Source organism: Chlorocebus sabaeus, chromosome 1 (genome assembly GCF_047675955.1).
Source record: "Chlorocebus sabaeus isolate Y175 chromosome 1, mChlSab1.0.hap1, whole genome shotgun sequence".
Taxonomy (NCBI): domain Eukaryota; kingdom Metazoa; phylum Chordata; class Mammalia; order Primates; family Cercopithecidae; genus Chlorocebus; species Chlorocebus sabaeus.
In genome coordinates, this window is record NC_132904.1 from 72467681 (window position 1) to 72490043 (window position 22363).

The 22363-nt window shown below is 35.6% G+C and overlaps 1 protein-coding gene across 3 annotated transcripts in view; it reads left to right on the plus strand.

Moving 5' to 3' along the window:
* The window catches only part of UVRAG (UV radiation resistance associated), a 318236-nt gene that overhangs the window by 149898 nt on the left and 145975 nt on the right, over nucleotides 1-22363 (plus strand). For all 3 annotated transcript variants that reach the window (XM_008020188.3, XM_038005456.2, XM_038005455.2), the window contains exon 8: nucleotides 14382-14508. In XM_008020188.3, coding sequence (XP_008018379.3) covers nucleotides 14382-14508 — 127 coding nt within the window. The remainder of the gene's footprint in view (nucleotides 1-14381; nucleotides 14509-22363) is intronic.

The window sequence follows — 22363 nt, forward strand, 5'->3', positions numbered from 1 at the left end:
AGGCAGGTGGTTCACTAGGTCAGGAGTTCGAGATCAGCTTGGCCAATATGGTGAAATCCTGTTTCTAATAAAAGTAGAAAAAATTAGCTGGGCGTGGTGGCGTGCATCTGTAGTCCCAGCCACTTGGGAGGCCGAGGCAGGAGAATCACTTGAACCCGGGAGGCAGAGGTTGCAGTGAGCCAAAATTGCGCCACTGCACTCCAGCCTGGGTGACAGAGTGAGACTCCATCTCAAAAAAAAAAAAAAAAAAAGAAAGAAAGAAAGAAAGAAGTATCAGTTAAAATATTTTTGCCCACTAAAAATAAACTCTTTATTTTAGATTTATAGGAGACTTGCCAAGATAATTCAGAGAGTTCCCACATACCTTTCATCTGGTTTCCCTAATGTTAACATCTTACATAACATAACCATGGTACGTTTGACATGGTGCATGGTTAATTAAAAAAAAAGGACATTGATATGATATTATTAACTATGGATTTTATTCACATTTCACCAGTGTTGCCATTAATGTCTTTTTGAAAATAAATAAACTTTTAATTTTAGAAGAGTTTTAGATTGATAGAATTATCACAAAGATAGTACAGGGACTTACCCTATATGCACCACACCCAGTTTCTCCTATTATTAATATCTTGCCTTAATGTGGTACATTTGTTACAATTGATGAACCTATATTGATAAATTATTGTTAACCAAGGTCCATGCTTTATTCAGTTTTTTTTTTTTCCCAGCTTTTAACTAATGTCCTTTTTCTATTCCATAATCCTATCCAGGAAAATATACTGTATATAGTAATAGTAATCATACTTCCTTAGATTCTTCATGACTTTGAAAATCTTTCAGACTTTTCTTATTTTTGATGACCCTGACAGTTTTGAGGGCTTTGACGGGGCAGGTATTTTATAGAATATTCCTTAATTAGGATTTGTCTTATGTTTTTCTGTTGATTGACTGGGTTCTGATGCCTATTTTTGTTTCAGTATTTAGTCCAGGAAACCGCATTGGATTTAGTCATCATTTCTTCCTAGTCTTCTCCGATCTATGTGTTTCTCTGTTTTCCTTTTTAAAATCACTGACTAATCACTGTTGATGTAAACCTCGGTCTTTTGGTTAAGGTAGTATCTCCCGGGTTTCTCCAATACAAAGTTCCCTTTCTATACTCTGTTTTTTGAAAACAAGTTACTTAGTTAGCCTACAATCAAGAGGAAGGGAATTAAATTCCACCTCCTGGATGGGGGAATATGTACATATATTATTTGAAATTCTTTGAGAGGAAAATGTGTCTCTTCTCCCACCACTTATTTGTTTATTTAATGACTTGCTAGTGTGGGCTCATGCATGTTTATTTTATACTTTGGCTTACAATCCAGTACTATGTTATTTATTTTCTTGCTCAGTTTTGGATTTGGCCATTGAGAGATCTTTCCAGTTGGTTCTTACGTCCTTTTGATACACCCCTATCTCTTTGTTCGTTTTTAAAAGACTTCCTTACTCCTTGGCACTATATGATCCAGTCTCATCTTGTGTTTTCCCCATCCCAGCCCTAGAATTAGTCATTTCTCCAAGAGCCCTGTTCCTTTTGTTTAATAATGATATTAAACAAACATTAAATGTTATTAATTTAATTAAAATATTGAATAATGATTTAATATTTTAATTAAAAATTAAATTTAATATTAAAATATTAAATTTAACATCAAATATTAAATAATGATATTAAACAAGATGTGGGCTTGTTGCCACTGGATTGCTTCTAGGATCTCTCAGTGGACAGAGCTACGCATGCACATGTTTCTATCTCTCTCTCTATGTATTAAAATGAGTTGGGGCCGGGCCTGGTGGCTCGTGCCTATAATTCCAGCACTTTGGGAGGCCGAGGTGGGCGGAACACAAGGTCAGGAGATAGAGACCATCCTGGCTAACACGGTGAAACCCCACTCTAATAAAAATACATTTAAAAAAGATTACCTGGGCGTGGTGGTAGGCTCCTGTAGTCCCAGCTGCTCAGGAGGCTAAGGCAGGAGAATCACTTGAGTCTGGGAGCCTGAGGTTGTAGTGAGCCGAGATCGCACCACTGTACTACAGCCTGGGCGACAGAGCGAGACTCCGTCTCACAAAAAAAAAAACAAAAAAAAAAAGCAAAAACAAAAACAAAAGAAAAGTTAATACTACTCATTTATACTTTAATACCACAAAGTGCTTTCTAGCTGTCCCCTTCACGTTATTTGTATTATCTTTTTCTGATAGTGAGAAACCTGGCTCCCCTTGTCTGTCATTTATGTACTCATTTGTTCAGTCCTAGTATACGTGTAAAGTAGTTTCAGATTTGTTCTCTCTTGCTCCCGCTGTCTTCTTTAAGGAAATAAGGTCTTGCTTTGTCACCCAGGCTAGAGTGCAGTGTCACGATCATTGCTCACTGCAGCATCAAACTCCTAGGCTCAAGTTGTCCTGTCTCAGCCTCCTGAGTAGCCACCTGTCCAGATAATTTTCTATTTTTTGTAGAGGCAGACTTGCTGTATTTCTCAGGCTGGCCTCAAATTCCTGACCTCAAGCAATCCTCCTGCTTCAGCCTCCCAAAGTCTTTTCTCTTTTTTATTGAAATGGAGTCTCACTCTGTTGCCCAGGCTGGAGTACAGTGGTGCGATCTGGGCTCACTGCAAGCTCCGCCTCCCGGGTTCACGCCATTCTCCTGCCTCAGCCTCCTGAGTAGCTGGGACTACAGGCGCCTGCCACCATGCCCAGCTAATTCTTTTTTTTTTTTTTTTTTTTTTGTATTTTTAGTAGAGATGGGGTTTCACCATGTTAGCCAGGATGGTCTCAATCTCCTGACCTTGTGATCTGCCCACCTTGGCCTCCCAAGGTGCTGGGATTACAGGTGTGAGCCACCGTACCCAACCAGTCTTTTTTCATTTTTAATTCAGATTTTTGTCTTCTTATTTTTGGTTTGTAAGTATACGTGTGTGTTTCTGTATACAAATCCTTTTTCTGTTTTGTGTGTTGGGAATACTTTCTTTTCGGTCTGTGTCTTGCCTTTTTGTATTCTTAACAGTATTTTCTAAAGAGCAAAAGTTTTAAAGTTTGATGAAATCCAACGTATTTAGTTTTAATTTAATTTTTGTGTTCAGGGATTTTTGTGTTAGAAATATTTGCGTAACCCAAGGTCACAGGAGTTTTCTCCTGTGTTTTGTTCTAACAGTTTAATAGTTTTGGGCTTCACATGTACATCTCCAATTCACCTCTCTTACAGTTCTGTAGTTCATTGTTTTGTATCACATAAGTAAGGGTAATTTTTTCCCCCTGCATGGATATCCAGTTGATACCCATCATTGGATATCATGATTTGCATCATTTATTGGATAGTCTTTTCATTCCTCATTTAATTGCCTTGACATATTTATTCAAAATCAATTGATCATATATGTGTACATCTATTTCTGGATTTTCTATTCTGTTCCATTGATCTATATGTCTGTATTTCCCCAATAGCCAACTCACTTATTATTGTAGATTTGTCATCTTAAAACTTGACTGGGTAAATCTTCCAACTTTTTTTTTTTTTTTAAACTTCTGTGGTTTTTCTGGGTTCTTTATATTTCCAAGTTAATTTGAGAATCAGTTTGTCAATTCCTACACACACAAAAAAAAGGCCTGCTGGAATTTTGATAAGAAGCTGTAGATAAAATTATGGAGAATTGCCGTCTTAACAATATTAGGTCTTTCAGTCCTTGAACATCGTGTATATCTCTTTTACTTAGATTTCTCTCTGATTCTCTTTATAATGTTGTAGCTTTCACTGTAGAGATTTTGGACATCTTTTGTTAGAGTTATTCTTAAGTGTTTTATGGGAGTTTTTTGGCAGGGGAGGCATTATTACAAGTGGAACTGTTTTTGAATTTTTATGTCTCATTCGTTTGCTGCTAGTATGTAAGAATACAATTAATTTTAACTTATTAATCTTCTGTATTACAATTTTGTTTTATTAACTTATTCATTATGCTAGTTATTTATAGTTTTTTGGGATTTTCTGTGTAAACAATCATAAGGGCAAACTTGTAGAGTTTTTATGCCATTTATTTGATTTTCATCCATTACAGTGTTGGACAAAAAAATAGTTAGAACAGGAATCCTCACCTTGTTCCTGGTTTTAGGGAGAAACCGTTCATCGTTTCTCTATTAAATATAGTACTAGGAATGCCCTTCATTAATTTTAGGAAGTTCCTCTTATTCCTAGTTTCTGAGAGATTTTATCATGAATAGACATTGAATTTCGTCAGATGGTTTTTCTATATCCATTGAAATGATCATATGGTTTTTTTCTTTATTCTCTTACTGGTTTATTTTCAAATGTTTAACATTGCATTTCTGCAATAAACCTACATTGATTATAATATATAATTATTTCTGTGTTTTGTTGGATTTGTTCTTATAAATTTTTTTCCTTCATATTGTCTTGGGTTTGCTTTGGTGATAATTTAAGAAATTTTGCACCTGTATTTTTTGGGGATGTTGTGATACAATGTTTTGAATTGCCTTTTCGGATTTTGGTAGTAGGATTATGGTAGCCTGGTAAAATTAGTTGGGCAGTGTTCTTTTTTTCCTATTCCATCTTGCCCAGGAGCAGAAATCTGGACCTTTTAAATATTTTCTAGTTCTCTGCTGATATTTCACATCCTTTTATTCACTATAAGAATATTTCAATTTTTGTTGACATATTCGTGAGAGTGGCTTTAAAGTTTTTGGTAATCCTAACATCTGGATCATCTTGGGGTTGGCATCTGTTGGTTTTCTCCTCCCTAGAGAGTGAGTCACATTTTCCTGACTCTTCATATATTGGGTAATACTGCATAGTATCTTGGACATTGTGAATGTAATTTGGTGGAATCTCTGGATTTTGTTACTTTGTTCCAAAAAATGTTGATGTTTTTATTTTAGCAGATAGTTAACTTGATTAGGCTCAAACTGTCATGCCTGCAGTGAACATTGGCTCAGATTTCAGTGTAGTTCTTTTACCCTTAGGCAGAAGCTTCTTTCTGTTTGTCTCATGCATGTGTAGTATAGGACTTAAGAGACTTAGGTTGAATTTAAACAGAATCTAGGGTGCCCATTCTCTGCCTTCCTCTATTCTTGCACTCTTGATTGGCTGACCATTTTTCCCTGGTTCCTCTGGTCAGAAAGAAAGTTGACTTTCTTTTGGAGTTTGCAGCCACCCTCAGGGAAAAGCCACAGAAAAGGGAATTTCATTTTATTGGTTGTTTATGCCAAGTTCTGACTCAACTCCAAAATATGCCTGCCATTGATCATTCTCAAGAACCTTCAAGTAGTGATTTTTGTATTTTTTCCATAGTCTATATCTGTTATCCATAGTCTGTATCCTCTATGAGAGGACCAATTTATTGCATACTTATTCTTTTACACCAGAAGCAGAGCTCCTGTACATTTTATTATTACATATTTTTGCTGTATCCTCCTGGCTAAACCCGGGTTCTAAGCCTGTTATTGCTAAGTCTATGAAATTAGTTGATTGGAAATATTTTCTAAGGAAATCTTTTCCTTTTCTTAGTGGTTGACTAGGTGTAGGTGCAGTAGAAACAACCTGTAAATGACATTTAAAAGCAAATGTGTTAAGTTTTGGGACAGCTGCCACAGTTTTTGAAACTTTTTTCTGATTGTTAATTATTTTCAATTTTGGGGGGGTTAAATTACTATAGATGAAGATAAAATATACCCTAAGCTGTCAATTCTCAAAGTTTTTGGTCTCAAGACCCCCTTTATACTCTTAAAAATCTCAAAGAATTCAGCAATACCTTTTTGTGAAAAATAAGCATATTTTTCTGAACAAAAGGTTTAATTAACATTGCATTGCTTAAATATTTTGTGAATTTAACTCTATTAAGCTTATGTCTAGCCTAATAAAAGACACCTGGATTTTCACATCTGCTTCTGCAGTGAATGTGTTGCAATATCATAAGTCTTGCAGATTCTGGTAAACTCCATTATAGACTTATGAGAAAATGAGAGTAGAAAAGAGGCATGCAGCTTAGTATTATGCTATTATATTTTATCTTACAAGAGTCTGTAAAGATGTCAGGAACCCTCACGATTCCCAGGAACATGCTTTAGGAACTTTTGCCCTAAGGCAAAAAGTTTTAACTCCAATATCATCAATATGAAGACATTTGTTCCGTTACTAAGAGAACATCTCATATCAAAAATACAAAATCCAAAACACCCCAATGAGCATTTTCCTTGAGTGTCATGTTGGTGCTCAGAAAGTTTCAGATTTTGTAGCGTTTTGAACTTCAGATTTTCAGATTTGGCATACTCAACGTATAATATGTTATTTATACGTTAGTCATCTTTCTGAAATGAATGTTTAACATTTCCCATTTTTTTTGGCAACGACTCATAAATAGGAATGTGTATATCTGTGATTTTCAGTTCACATATAGTGTTGTATAGAAACACTAAAATCTAATTAAAAGTAATCTATTGGAGATATATGTGTGACATTACACTTGGAGTAAACAGATAAATAGAACACTGAAACTCATTAGAAGATTATGGAACATTAAGATCTTTGAGCAATTCGTCTTTGATGCATTAGAAAGGAAGCAGAACTAGATCCCACATGGGTTTGTTTACTCATCAGAAATTGGAGCCAACAATTCTGGTTTTGAATGACTTGATATATTTCTGTAAATGAGCCAGTTTCTGAACATGGACCATAACACGAACACTATACACATACATGCCTTCCCATATTAATGTAGTATTTAGATTAACTTGTAACCTTAGTTCTTTAAATCTAGAAAACATATCTCAGTATGTACCCTGGAATAGAGCAGATTATCCTCCTAGCCAGGCATATCCCTGTGTTTTCTGAAGATTTGCTTTTCTTTTTCTGTATTTTCTTTCTCTGCCCAGGTAGAATTCAATTTACATATTTTGTGGAAAAATTCAAGTTAAGGAAGTTGAATACCTCACTCTTTGTGGGAAAAGATTGCTTCCTAAAGATTTTACCTTTTTCCTCAGTGATGTAAGAACACCTTAGGCTTCTTGATTATACTATTACATTGCTAAAGAAAACTCAGATTGTTTCTTCATTCCTTTTTCTTTCATAATAAACAAGTTCATTGACTTTTTTTCTAATTATTTTTATAATACATATAAGATTTATGATCTCATTTCGTTTTTAAATGTACAGCCCGGTGGTATTAAATACCTTCAAAATGTCATGCAACCATCATCACCATCCATCTCCAGAAGTCTTTTAAACTGAAACTGTACCCATTAAACACTAACTCCTCGCTTCCCTCTACTCCCAGCCCCTTGCAACTACCATTTGACTTTTTGTCTCTGTGACTTTGACGGTACTCTATAAGGAACTCATGTAAGTGGAATCATGCAGTGTATACCCTTTTATGGCGGCAGTTTCACTTAGCATTATGTCCTCAAGATTAATCCATGGTGTAGCATATTGCAGAAATTTCCTTCCTGATTAAAGCTGAATAGTATTTCATTGTATGTATGTACCGTATTTTGCTTATCCATTCATTTATTGATAGACACTTCGATTGCTTCTGGATCTTAGAACGTTGTGGACTTTTGGTTTCTGTTTTTACAGTGGGCCGGCAGGGCAAAATGGCTTTTATCTACAGTAGACCTAAATTCACAGAAAGTAGAGACCATTTCTCATTCATTTAGAAGCATATAGTAGGGCCTTTATTAATGTTTGGTTTGTTTAGGAACATTCTTTGTAAAGCCATATTTCATAGACCTTTCAAGCTAAATATAATAGTGATTGGAAATAAGTTTTTCTGCTGTTTTCTCAGCTTGAATGTCTTTAACAGATGATCATACCATCTGTTTAGAATCAGTATTTCAGGGATGAGTAAGAAAGCATCTTGGGTGAGAAATGATTGCTGTAAGTACTTTTAACACATTGCCCAAAATCATTTTCCATGCCCGTTGCTCCAACAAGGCCATAACATGATGCATCTCACTGAGTTCCCAGACTTCCTCACTGTTTGTGAGTCAAATCAAGATACTAACCTTTTCCTTTCAAAGTTTTCTATCAGCTTATCCTGGATCCTGGTAACCTATTTATTTAATGGATGAGTTTTGTAGTTACAATTTTAATTGTTTATACCTTAGGAAGGAGATAAAAATTTACAGCTATAACCAATTTGCTGTTTGCTTAAGATTTATGTCATGGAAAATCATGAAAAGTATATTAGTGACACTGATAAAGACCAGGAGAGAAGGACATACACATTCACAGTGCAGTAATTGTGTGTGTATGCACACATATTCAGGCACATACATACTCATTTTGGGGACAAAATTTCAGATTTGTATCTGGAGGTAAATTCAGGCAAGGCTTTTGGAGCAAAAAAGAGGCTGGGTAAAGTTTAAGCAGTGGTTTGATGTAATATTTATATGGAAACATAAGTTAACAAACAAGTTTAATTGTATCTCTGGCTGGTAGAATGGGTCAGGAATTTTGTTTTATTAAATGTGTATTCATTAAAATTGATTTTTAATATGACTTAAAAATAAACTTTCTTTTTCAAGGTAGTTTTAGATTCATAGAAAAATTAGGCAGAAAGTACAGACTTCCCATATAACCCACCCCATCCCCAATTTATTCTGTTATAGCATCTTGTACTAGTGTGGTATATTTGTTATATTGGTTAATTAATATTAATACATTATTATTAACTAAAGTCTATAGTTTACATTAGGGTTTACCCTTTATGTTATACGGTTCTATGAGTTTTGACAAATGTATTGTATTATGTATCTATACAGCATCAAACAGAACAGTTTCATTGCCCTAAAAATATCCTATCCTCCACGTGTTCATCCTTTTCTCCCTCCCCTGGTGACTGATCTTTTTACTGTCTCTATAATTTTGCCTTTTCCAGAATTTCATACAGTAGGAATCATACAGTATGTAGCTTTTTCAGACTGGCTTCTTTCATTTAGCAATATGCATTTATGATTTCTCTGTCTTTTGATGGGTTGATAGCTCATTTCTTTTTATCACTGAATAATACTCCATTGTATATCTACCACAGTTTATCTGTTGACTTATTGAAGTATATCTTGGTTGCTTCCAAGTTTTGGCAATTATGAATAAAGTTGTTGTAGACATTTGTGTGTAGGTTTTTGTGTAAACGTAAGTTTTCAATATCCAGGTTAATATATGAGAGTATGATTGCTAGATTGTCTAGGAAGCCTATTTTAGCTTTGTAAGAAACTGCCAGACTATCTGCCAAAGTGGCTGTACCATTTTGCATTCCCACCTTCAGTGAATGACAGTTCGTGTTGTTCCATATCTTTGCCAGCATTTGGTGGTGTGAGAGTTTTCGGTTTTATTCTAATGGGTATGTAGTCATATCACATTGTTGTTTTAACTTGCAATTTCCTAATGACTTATGATGTTAAGCATCTTATAGATGGCATGCTTGCCATCTATATATCTTCTTTGATGAGATACCTGTTCAGTTCTTTGTTGTATTTTTAAATTGGGTTGTTTGTTTTCTTTTTTTTTTTTGGAGACAGAGTCTCGCTCTTTCACCCAGGCTGGAGTGCAGTGGCATGATCTTGGTTCACTGAAACCTCTACCTCCCAGGTTCAAGCAATTTTCCTCCCTCAGCCTCCCAAGTAACTGGGATTACAGGTGCCCGGCCAGGTTTTTTTTGTAATTTTGTCAAAGATGGGGTTTCGCCGTGTTCATCAGGCTAGTCTCGAACTCCTGACTTGAGATAATCTGCCTGCCTTGGCCTCCCAGCATGCTGGTGTTACAGACGTGAGCCACTGTACCCAGCCAGGGTTGTTTGTTTTCTTAATGTTGAATATTAAGAGCTTTTTGAGGCCAGGCCCAAGTGGTAGATCACACTTGGGCAACATAGTGAGACCCTGTCTGTATTTTTTTTTTTTTTAAATGAGAATTCTTTGTATATTCTGGATACCAGTTCTTTATCAGGTATGTTTTTTGCATAGTTTTTCTCCCAGTCTGTGGCATGTCTTTACTCTTAACACAGTATCTTTGGCAGATTTTAATGATTTCCAAGATACCAATTTCTTTTTTCGTGGATCTTGCTTTTGGTGTTATATCTAAAAAGTTATCTCCAAACCCAGAGTCTTCTGTGTTTTCTCCTGTGTTATCTTCTAGAAGTATAATTTTTAATTTCACATTTAGATCTGTAATGCGTTTTGAGTTAACTCTTTGTGAAGGGTGTAAGGCCTGTATCTAGATTGATTACTCCCTCCCTCCCTCTGTTTCTTCCTTCTTTCCTTTCATTTTTTGCATGTGGCGGTCCAGTGGTTTCATCATTTGTGAAAAGACTGTCCTTTCTGCATTGAATTGCTTTTGTTTCTTTGTCAAATATTCTTTGACTATATTTGTTTGGGTATATTTGTAGGCTCTGTTCCATTTGATTGGTCTATTTGTCTGTTCTTTTACCCATACCACCCTGTCTTGATTACTGTAGTTTATGGTAATTCTAGACATTGGCTACTGTCAGTCTTCCAACTTTGTTCTTCTCCTTCAATATTGTATTGTGTGTTCTGCGTCTTTTGCCTTTATATAAACTTCAGAATCAGTTTTGATATTAACAAAATAATTTGATGGATAATTGGATAATTTGATTCCACTTGTTCATTGCTGTTACACAGGAAGACATCTAACTTTTTGTACATATTAATTCTATATTCTGCAATCTTGCTATAATTACTTTTTCCAGGAGGGTGTTTTTTTGTTTTGTTTGTCAATTCTTTTGGATTTTCTATATAGAGACAAAAATATTATCTGCAGACAAAGATCGTTTTATTTCTTCTTTCCCAACATGTGTAGCTTTGTTTTTCTTTTTCTTGTCTTATTTCATTAGCTAGGACTTCAAGTATAACTATGTTGAATAGGAGTGAAAGGTGACATCCTTGTCTTGTTTTCAGACATAAGGGATAAGCATCTAGTTTCTTACTATTAAGTATGATGTTAGCTGTAGATTATTTGGTAGATGTTCTTTACCAGTTAAGGAAGTTCCCCTCTTTTCCTCATTAACTGAAAGTTTTTATCATGAATCATCATTGGGTTTTGTCACATGCTTTTACTATATCTATCAATATGTATGATCATAATCATTTTTTCTTAGCCTGTTGATGTGATGAATTACATTAATTGCTCTTTGAATGTTGAACCAACCTTGCCTACCTGGGATAAATTCCATGTTGCCATGTTATATAATTATTCTTATACATTGTTGGATTTGATTTGCTAATATTTTGTAGTGTCTTTGTCTGGTTTTTGTGTCAGGGTGATACTGGCTTCACAGAATGAGTTAGAAAGTGTTCATCAGCTTCTGATTTCTGAAAGAGATTCTGAAGAACTGGTATTGTTTCTTTCTTAAACATTTAGTAGAATTCACTGTGAAACCAAGTAGAACTTTTTTTTTTTTTTGGTCCTGTTTTGGAAGGTTAGTAATTGTTGATTTAATTTCTCTCTCTCTCTTTTTTCTTTTTTTTTTTTTTTTTTGAGACAGAGTCTTGCTCTGTTGCCCAGACTGAGTACAGTGGCACAATCGTGGCTCACTCTAGCCTTGAACTCTTGAGCTCAAGTGATCCTTTCACCTCAGCCTCCTGAGTAGCTGGGACTACAGATGCATGCCACCACATCCAGCCAATTTTGTTATTTTTTTATTTTTTATGGACGGAGTTTCGCTATGTTGCCTAGGCTGGTCTCCAACTTCTGAGCTCAAGCAGTCCTCCCACCTGGGCTTCCTAAAGTGTGAGATTACAGCCATGTGCCACCATATCCGACCTAATTTCTTTATTACCTCTTTCTCCTACTGTGAGTTTTGGTAAATTGTCTTTCAAAGAATTGGTTTATATCATCTAAGTTACCAAACTTCTGGGCATAGAGTTGTTTATAGTGTTTTTTTATTCTTCTGTTGTTTGTGAAATCAATTGTGATAACCCCTCTTTCTTCATATTAGTAATTTTTGCCTTTTCTCTTTTTTCCTTGAATAGTCTGGCTAGAATTTTTTTAAATTTTATTATTATTATTATTTTGAGACAGATTTTCACTCTTGTTGCCCAGGCTGGAGTGCAATGATGTGACCTCAACTAACTGCAACTTCCACATCCCAGGATCAAGCAATTCTCCTGCCTCAGCCTCTCAAGTAGCTGGGATTACAGGTGCCTGCCACCATGCCCAGCTCATTTTGTATTTTTAGTAGAGATGGGGTTTCATCATGTTGACCAGGCTGGTCTCAAACTCCTGACCTCAGGTGCTCCGCCTGCCTCAGTGTCCCAAAGTGCTGGGATTACAGACCCAGCCCTGACTAGAGTTTTATCAATTTTATTTACCTTTTCAAAGAACCAGTTGTTGGTTTCATTGATTTTTCTGTAGTGGATTTATTCTATTTAGATTTAGCTGGCTTCTTGAATGTGTAGATTTCTTTCTTCTGCCTAATTTGGTAAGTTTTTAAATTCTTTTAGACAGAGTCTTGCTCTGTCGCCCAGGCTGGAGTATAGTGGCATTATCTTGGCTCACTGCAACCTCCACCTCCCGGGTTCAAGTGATTTTCCCACCTCAGCCTCCTGAATAGCTGGGATTAAAGGCGCCCACTACCGTGCTTGGCTAATTTTTTTATTTTTAGTAGACACGGGATTTCACCATGTTGGCCAGGCTGGTCTCAAACTCCGGACCCCGAGTGATCTGCCCACCGCAGCCTCCCAAAATGCTGGGATTACAGGTGTGAGCCACTGTGCCTGCCCTTAATTTGGCAAGTTTTTTAGCCATTATTTCTTTTCTTTTCCTTTTTTTTTTTTTTCTGGTGACAGGATCTTGCTCTGATACTCAGGCTGAAGTACAATAGTACGATCATAGCTTACCACAGCCTTAAACTCCTAGGCTTGAATGACCCTCCTGCCTCAGCCACTGAGTCGTTGGGATTACAGGCATGAGCCACCTTGCCTGACTCCATTATTTTTTCAAGTACTTTTTCAGTCATTCTTTGTTTCTCTTTTCTTTCTAGTACTCTGATGACACAGAAGTTAGCTCCTTTGGTATAGTTACACAGGTCCCTGATGTTTTGTTCCTTTTTTTTTAAAGGCTATTTTCTCTCTGTTGCTAAAATTGGTAGTTTCAGTATTCTGTTCACAGACTTTTCTCTGTTTCCTCTATTCTGCAATTGAGTCTATTCACTGAGTTTTTGTTATTTTTTGTTCTAAAATTTCCATTTGGTTCTTTATATCTTCTGTTTCTTTGCTGAGACTTCCTAGGTTTTTCTTTTCTACTTTTTCATTTGTTTCAAGCATGTTTTTAATTGCTAGTGAAGCATTTTTATGTTGACTGCTTTTAGGTCTTTATCAGATAATTGTAACACGTCTATCATGTCAGTATTGGCATCTGTTGCTTGTGCTTTTTCATTTTCTTTGACATTTTCCTGGTTCTCAGTGTGGTAAGCGGTTTTTGATTGAAACTTGGACATTTTGGGCATTATGTTTTAAGTCTCTGGTGGGTGGTAAAAGTCCAGTAGCCCCATGTGGTGTCAGTAGTTACCACATGGGACTCGTTTGGTTACTGCCTATCTGGGATGAAAACCTCAGGCCTCTGCTTGGCCTTCTTTGAAACAGGCAGGGGGTTAGAGCACCTTGGTTTGTTTTGGCAAACGTGGAAATCTACTTTTTGTTTCTATGGGCTTGCCTATTCTGGACATTTCATATAAATGGAGCCATATAGTGTGTGGGCTTTTAAAACTGAATTCTTTAACTTAGCATAATGTTTTTAGGGTTCATCCATGTTGTAGCATTTGTCAGTACTTAATTTCTTTTTATTACAAAATAATATTTGATTGTATGGATTGGCCACATTTTATTTATCCTTTCATCAGTTGGTGGACATTTGGGTTTTTTATGTTGTTTGGCTATTATGAGTAATGCTGCTATGAACATTTGTGTTCAGGCTTTTGTGTGGATATGTGTTCAGTTCTCTTGGTATATATCTAGAAGTGGAATTGCTGGATCTTATGGTACCTCTATATTTAACTTTCTGAGAACTTACTTGTTACTAAGTTTTAAAAATCTTATTGTACTGTATTGTGGTATCAGGGAGGGTACCTGAGATATTTTGTGTAGTGTCTGTTAGGTCCCCAGACTTAAGATTTACTTTTATTCTTATTCTTTGCATATTTCTATATGATTTTAATTAAAAGGATGGTGCTGAAAATTAAGTTACTCAAGAATTCCATAAGTTTGATGAGTATTAAAATGCTTTAAACCATTATTTATTTTTAAACATTGTGAGTATATAATTATTCATAGTCATGACATTTATATTCATAAATATACCTGTGATTTTATTTATTTAGAAAAAAAAAAGTGAATGCCTGCAGTTAAAAATTTTGGTGCTTCAAAATGAACTGGAACGGCAGAAGAAAGCTTTGGGACGGGAGGTGGCATTACTGCATAAGCAACAAATTGCGTTACAGGACAAAGGTGAGTGGAAATACCATACAAACAGCTTAACCTCCACATTCAGTAGTTCTCCTTTCTTCTTCACAAGCTCAAATAGTCAATTTTTGTGTAAATACAGTCACACATCACTTAATGACAGGGATGTTCTAGAAATGCATCCTTTGGTGATTTCCTCCTGAGCTGCCATCATAGAGTATGCTTACACAAGCCCAGATGGTGTAACCTACTACACACCTAGGCTATATGGTATAGCCTATGGCTCTTAGGCTATAAACTTGTACAGCATGTTACCATACTGAATACTGTAGGCAACTATAACACAATGGTCAGTGTTTATATATCTAATATATCTAAGCATAGAATAAAAATACTATACTATAATTTTATGGGACCACCATCATGTATGTGGTTTGTTGTTGATTAAAACATCATTATACAGTGCATGATTGTATGGTGATAGAATTTTCTCCAATTTTAAAAATATTTTTGCAAGTATTTTGAAGTTAGTCCATATAGACAAGTGTACAAATCTGTATTCAAATGGTCCTGGACTTACAATGGTTTGATTTAATGATGACTTAACTTACGATTTTCAGTTTTATAATGTGCAAAAGTTACATGTGTTTGGTAGAAACCATACTATGAATTTTGAATTTTGGTCTTTTTCCAGGCTAGCAATATGTGGTATGATATTTTCTTGCTATGCTAGGCAGTGGCAGTGAGCTGCAGCTCCCAGTCAGCCACACGATTATGTGGGTGAACAACTGGTACTCTATACTGTACTCTGTTGCCACTGTTTTTTGGATATTGTGTTTTATGTTTTCACATCCCATCTAGTCTACAAAATGCTCGTCTGTGTATGGTATTCAATGCTGTGTTATAAAATAAGCTTTGTGTTAGATGATTTTGCCCAACTGTAAGCTAATGTAAGTGTTCTGACACCTTAAAGTAGGCTAGGCTAAGGTTTCCTGATCCGTAGGTTAGGTGTATTAAATACATTTTCAACTTACGATATTTTCAGCTTACAATGGGTTTATCAGGATGTAACTTCATGGTAAGTTACGGAGAAGTTGTGTACACAGAGCTTGAATTTTCACAAAGCAAAGACACCCATGTGAGCAGAATCTCAATCAAGAAACAGGACCCCAAAACCTGGGAAGCCTCCTCAGGCTTCCTTCCATTTACCACATCTCCAGCCAGACTAGCCACTGCCAAGACTCAAACCAGATTGGCTTTGCCTGATTTTGAACTTTATAGAAGTAGAATCATATATGTACATGTGGTGGCTCTTTTCAACATTATGTTTGTAGAGTCATTCTTACCTTCATGTTGTTGCCGTTTATTCATGCTTAATGCCAAATAGTATTCCATTATATGAGTGTGAATTTATTTATCTACTCTTGCCGTTGGTTTCAGTAATTTTCATTTTGGTACCATTATAGTTAATGCTTCCATGAACCTTCTAGGTTTCTGAGTGAAGAACTTTCATATGTTTCTTAATAAAGATTTTTAGATACTTCAGTTGAGTAGAGACTGAGGGGTAGAATTACAGTCAGAGAATGTACGCATCTTCAGCTTTAGTAGATTGTGTCCAACGGTTTTCCAATATGATTGTGCCAATTTATCTCCCCTCCATCCAGTATTGCTCCTTCCTACATCCTTGTCAGGAATTTCTTTTTTTTTTTTTTTTTTTTGGTATATTTTGTATTTATCACATTTGGTAATTTGTATTTTTCATTTTAGCCTTTCTGTTGGATATGTTGTAATATCCTCTTGCAGTTTTAATTTTTATTTTCCTGAAGACTAATGAAGTTAGTCTTTCATATGTTTTAAGTTTTATAAACGTTTCATATGCTTCTTGCTGACTGAGATACACTCTTTTGTGATATACCTGTTGAAATATTTTGCCAATTGAAATTTGGTTTGACTGTTTTTTTTGGTAAGATTTCTTTATATATTATGGATATGGCTTCTTTATTTGGCATGTGCTTAAAAATGTATTCTCCCATTTTGTGGCTCGCTCTTTAAAGATATTTCACTCTTTAATGATACCTTTAAATGAACAGAAGTTCCGTTTTATCAGTCTTCGATATATGAGGCTTTTTGTGTCTATTTGGAGAAATATTTACCTATTTTAAGATTTTATAGATGTTTTTCTATGTGTTCTTTAAAATGCTTTACTATTTTACTTCTTACATTTTTATCTGGAATTCATCTGGAATTACTTTTTGTATGTGATGTAAGGTAGGAGTCGAGATTTTATTTTTTTCGTCTTGATAGTCAGTTGACCCAGCACCATTCACTGAAGATCATCCTTTCTCCATTGCATTGCAGTTTTGCTTTTCTCATAAATCAGATGACCATATGCTTGTAAGTCTGTTAAGAACCCTCTGTTCTGTTCTGTTGATCTATTTTCTGTTCCTTTGCCATTATCTCGCTGTTTTAATTTTTTTCATGTTATAATAGGTGTTGATATCTGTTAAAGTTCTTCAGCTTAGTTGTTTTCTTCAAGATTACCTCGGTTATTTTTGCTCTATGTCATTTTCATGTGAATTTCTACATAGAAAAGAAAACCTTGCTGGGATATTTTTTCTTAATTGTCATACATCATTGCTGGGACTTGCTAGGATTTTAATGGAACTGCATTGAATATATTTGTCAAATGTAACTGGGGATAATAGACATCTTTACAATATTGAGGCTTCCATCCCAAGAAAATGATATATGCCTTTGTTTATTAGATCTTCTTTGCAAAATATTATTGAAATAAGATAGTGTATGGGTCTTTCCCATGATTTATTGAATTTATTTCTATTTTTTGATGTTTTATGATACTATTGTACATATCATTAAATTTTATTTTTACTAGTTTCTGGTGTATAGATGTACAATTAATTATTTTTTTAAAAGTGACATCGGTATTTATTATGTTTAAAGAAAAATTCACCAGAAGCCTTATAGACACATTAGTAATTGTTAATGTTACGGTTGCAGCCCTACAGATGCAGTCTTGCTGTGATTATTTATTTACATTCTAATTTAGTTGCATTATAATTACATTTCATTACACTAAAATTAGTAATGATTTTAACTATTTAGTTGTTATAAATATAAAAAATTGCAGAAAATTTAAAAATCAGATTTATTGAAATTTAATTCCCATACCATATAATTTGCCACTTAAAGTGTATAATTCAGTTTTTCTTAGTTTATTCACAGAGTTGTGCAGTGATCATCACAATCTGATTGTCCCGCCTTCCACACTGCCCCTCCACGAATTCTAAGTAACCACCAGTCTACCTTCTCTCTCTAGATTTGCCTTTTCTGGACATTCTTTTGTAAACAGAATCATGCAATGTTGTGGTCTTTTATGACCAACTTCATTTGTTTAGCATAATATTTGTAAGGTTCATCCACGTTGTATCATGCATCAGTACTTCATTTTTACTGCTGAATAATACATTCAGTTATATGGATATGTGACGTTTTAAAAATCCATTCATTGGTTGTTGGACATTTGGGTTGTTTCTGCTTTTTGTCTATCACAGATAAAGCTGCTTATGAACATTCAGATGCAACTTTTTATAGGGTTGTTTGTTTTCATTCCTGTTATGTATACCTGGAAGTGGAATTGCTGGGTCATATGGGAACTCTATTTTTAACTTTTTGAGTGACTGCCAACCATTTTCCACAGCAGCTGTTTTACATTCCTACCAACAATATATGAGGGTTCCAATCTCCCCATTTTCTCACCAATATCTGTTATTATCTTTCCTTTTAATTATAGCCATCCTACTGAGTATAGTGTTGTATCTCATCGTAGTTTTGATTCACATTTACCTAATGACATACATGCTTCTTACGCCAGATTTTTGTATGTTAATTTTATATCCAAGGAACTTATTAATTAGTTCTAATAATGGTTAGATTGTTTTAAATTTTCTGTGTGTGCAGTCATCTCATCTGCAAATGACGGCATTTTTATTTCTCATTTCCTAATACGTATGCCTTTAAAACTTTTTTCTTACCTGTTGTGTTGTCTGGGACATCCAGTACAATATTAAATAGAAGTGGTGTCAGTGGATATCCTTTTCTCCTTTCCAGTCTCAGTGAAAGCTTTATAATATTTCACCATTACATAGAGGGTTTACTGTAAGCATCCTTTACCCATTTTGTGGTTTACCCTTGTGCATCATTTACCCATTTTGTTATTTTTGCTTTAACTGTTTTTTTTTGTTTGTTTGAGATGGAGTTTCGCTCCTGTCTCCCAGACTGGCGTAAAATGGCGTGGTCTTGGCTCACTGCAACCTCCGCCTCCGGGGTTCAAGCAATTCTCCTGCCTCAGCATCCCAAGTAGCTGGGATTACAGGCACCCGCCACCATGCCTGGCTAATTTTTGTATTTTTAGTAGAGATGGGGTTTCGCCATGTTGGCCAGGCTGGTCTCACACTCCTGACCTCAGATGATCCGCCTGCCTCGGACTTCTGAAGTGCTGGAATTACAGGTGTGAGCCAGCAGCCTGGCCACATTAACTGTTCTTTTAATGAATTGATAAAGAGCTCAATATGTGAATTTTCATTTCTTTGCTGTGTTCAGAGTTTCTGCTGCCTAACTGTGCTGGAAAGGGAGATTATAGAATTTTTGTAGATGTCTCTTCTAGTGTTTTAATTCTGACAGCCAAATCAGTTGCACAGTCTTGAATCTCTGTTTTACCCTGCAGAGAAAGAATGGTCATCTTCAAGTTAAATATGTATTTGCCATGGTGGGTCACAATCGTTGATTTTTAACACCGACTTTGTACTTCAAGTGCCCTTTTCTCACTTTTCTATATGCTTTTGAGATGAGAATTACTTTGTATTCCCCTGGTATTAGAATCCTCAGAAGGTTAGGATCTAATGTTGACACTCTGGTTCCTAACATAAATAGGAGAAAGAGTGCTGCTGTTGGCTTCACTCTTACTCCCACTGCGAATGTTTGTGGGCTGTGGGGGTTCGGCAGTGGGGAGAGGGGAAGAGGGGATGGCGATGGCTGGATACAGATAACCACATTTATTTACTAGCATAACGTGGTCTAATTTTTGGGGGCCTGTGTTCTTCATAGTGGTTGTGCTAGGTAACCAGATACATACTTATTCTTCAATATTCTATTCTAAACATACACTATTATATGCTTGTGTTGAACATTATTCTTGTACAGTTACATGAATGTACTATTTAATGAATCTTGAGCCAAGTTAAAATATTTTAGAAGCACCATAGTCACTGGTGTTTGGTCAGCGAAGGTAAAAAAGGTATTTGTCTCTTGCATTTGCAGCTTTGATTTAGTTTGTTTGCTAGGGAGTAGTGAAATGATTTGCTAATACAAATATTACTAGTGGATTCTTACATATTGTGCCCGGCACTTGGTGCTTATCTAGGTACTTGGTTCTGAGTCTAAGAGCTCAGGTAGGATATAAAGTCAGTAATATATCATATTTAATTGTGACTTTGCTACTGATTCTTCTGAATGTCCGCAAAGGAATTATTTACCGTCTGCATCTTTTTACACATCTATTTAGTAAGGATAGCTGCTAATAATAGTGACATAGGAATTAATTTGTGTAAACAGTTGGAAGAAACCAGGTGCTTGTATTTTTGTCCATGAAAATTTATTGCAGCAGGATGATTTATTGGCAAGTGCCAAAAAGACAATTTTTATCCACGCTGCTGACTTGCTGAGTGGTCACATAACTCTAAAGGGCCTCATTACTTCACACTCAGACGTTTTCCCTTCCTATCCCTCAAAGGCAGTGGTTCTCAACTTGTGGTCTACAGCAACTTCCAGCTGGGTCATGAGCTGATCTTTTCAGTATTAATGTTTATTAGTATATATATTTTCATTTCTGGAAGGTATTAGTAGTTTAACTTAGGATGTTTAATAAAAACCAGATTTCCCCTCAGTAACTCAAGCCAAGTAATCTTCCCATTAATGAATTCTGTGTTGCTTTACAGGGTCTTTTGTCCTGACACAACCACCAAATCTTTGAAAAGCAACACTATCAAAATTAGTTTGCTGGAAACTTAGCTCAAAAAATGGTATGAAATGTTGGTGTTAAGGAAATGTGTTCAGTAGAATGTAGATTTCTTATTGTATTAGTCCATTTTTGCATCACTATAAAGAAATACCTGATGCTGAGTAATTTATAAAGAAAAGAAATTTAATTGGCTTGTGGTTCTGCAGGCTGTACAGGAAGCATGATGCCAACATCTGCTCCTGGTGAGGCCTCAGGAAGCTCACGGTCATGGTGGAGGGGGAAGCCAGTGCAGGCGTATCGCGTGGTGAAAGTGGAAGTGAGGGAGGCGGGAGAATTGCCATACTCTTTTAGACAACCAGGTGTCCTGTGAACTACCAAAGCAAGAACTCACTATCACCAACGGGATGGCGTTAAGCCATTCGTGAGGGATCCACCCCCATGTTCCAGTACTTCTCAGTAGTCCTCCCCTGCAACATTGAGGATCACATTTCAACACGAGATTTGGAGGAGCACACATCCAGATCATATCACCTATAAACAAATGTTGATGAAAACCCAAGAATACTTCAGTGGTGCCTGGGAAGTGGTATTAACTTTATAAAAGGAGAGTTCTCCAATCTTTGTGGGAAGAAGCTGCTTTTTAATACAGTTACTTTCTTGATAGTAAGGATAACCATACAGTTAAAAAGTGCTTATACAAAAGTTCTTATATTTGATCCTTAAAGCATCTCTGAAAGCTAAGTAGGGCAGATGTTACCCTCATTGTATATGTGAGGTACTGGGAAGTTAAGTGACTTGGCCAGGAACACACAGACAATTAGGAGCAAAGTTGAGATGTGGACCCAAATTCAACACAGATTTCAACTCTAAATTCTTTGCTTTTCTCGGTATTCTGTAGTACCTAAAACTTTGCAAAACGTTCATTTGAGTCCCACATAAATCACATGAAGTAGAAAACTTTTATTGAAATCCTGTAACATGCAGATATTTTAGTTTTGGTATATTATTAATTCTTAAAATAGTCTTAAGATATAATTTTTACCTCCTTTTCCCAAATCAGAAAAAGATTTGAGAGCTGAGAGACGCTTTCCTGAGGTCCCAATTAAGTGACAGATTCCAATTCAAACATTGGTTTATCTTGCTCCAAAGCCTGTCTTGTTTCCACTAAACAAAACGTCATTGCTGCTTTCTCTAGTATATGTCCAGGTCAACTCACAGTTTGCTGTTTTTCTATTTGGCCTGTGAGGTGTTAGCTAGAGAACTTTGTTTTGCTTTATTCCTTTTTATTACAGTATGACTGAAGTGAATTTTCTCCAAAGATTGCTTTGATTTGGGTCTGCCATTTTCCACGTTTGTCCTTAGACAGGTCATTCAACGTTTTGAGCTTATTTCCTCTGTATAAACAAAACAAAACAAAACAAAAAATTCTGAATTATATAGTCAAGATTTCTTTCAGCTCTATTAAGATTTTGGTTATCTCAGAAAGGTAGGACTGGTGGGAATGATGGTGATCTGTTCACCTTTTTTTATGCATCTCTTTATTGTTGTTATTATTATAAGTTTAATGCTGATGATATATTTTCCAGCATTTTATAAAAGTTTTTTTTTTTTTTTTTTTTTTTTTTTAAATATCTTTGACCCAAGTGTGTCTATGACTGTTGCCTGTTTAATACTGAAAAGCCATTTGGTGGGAATGACCTGTTAGAGTTCTGTAACTAGCCATACTTTTCTCCTGTTTTACTTTGGCAATTAAGAGCAAAAACAAACACATTATTTTGGTGACAGTGAATAGGAGAGGTCAGATATGTCAGATTTTGTTGCTCAGATTTGGGGAAAGAAATTACTCTTGGTAATTTCAGTGAA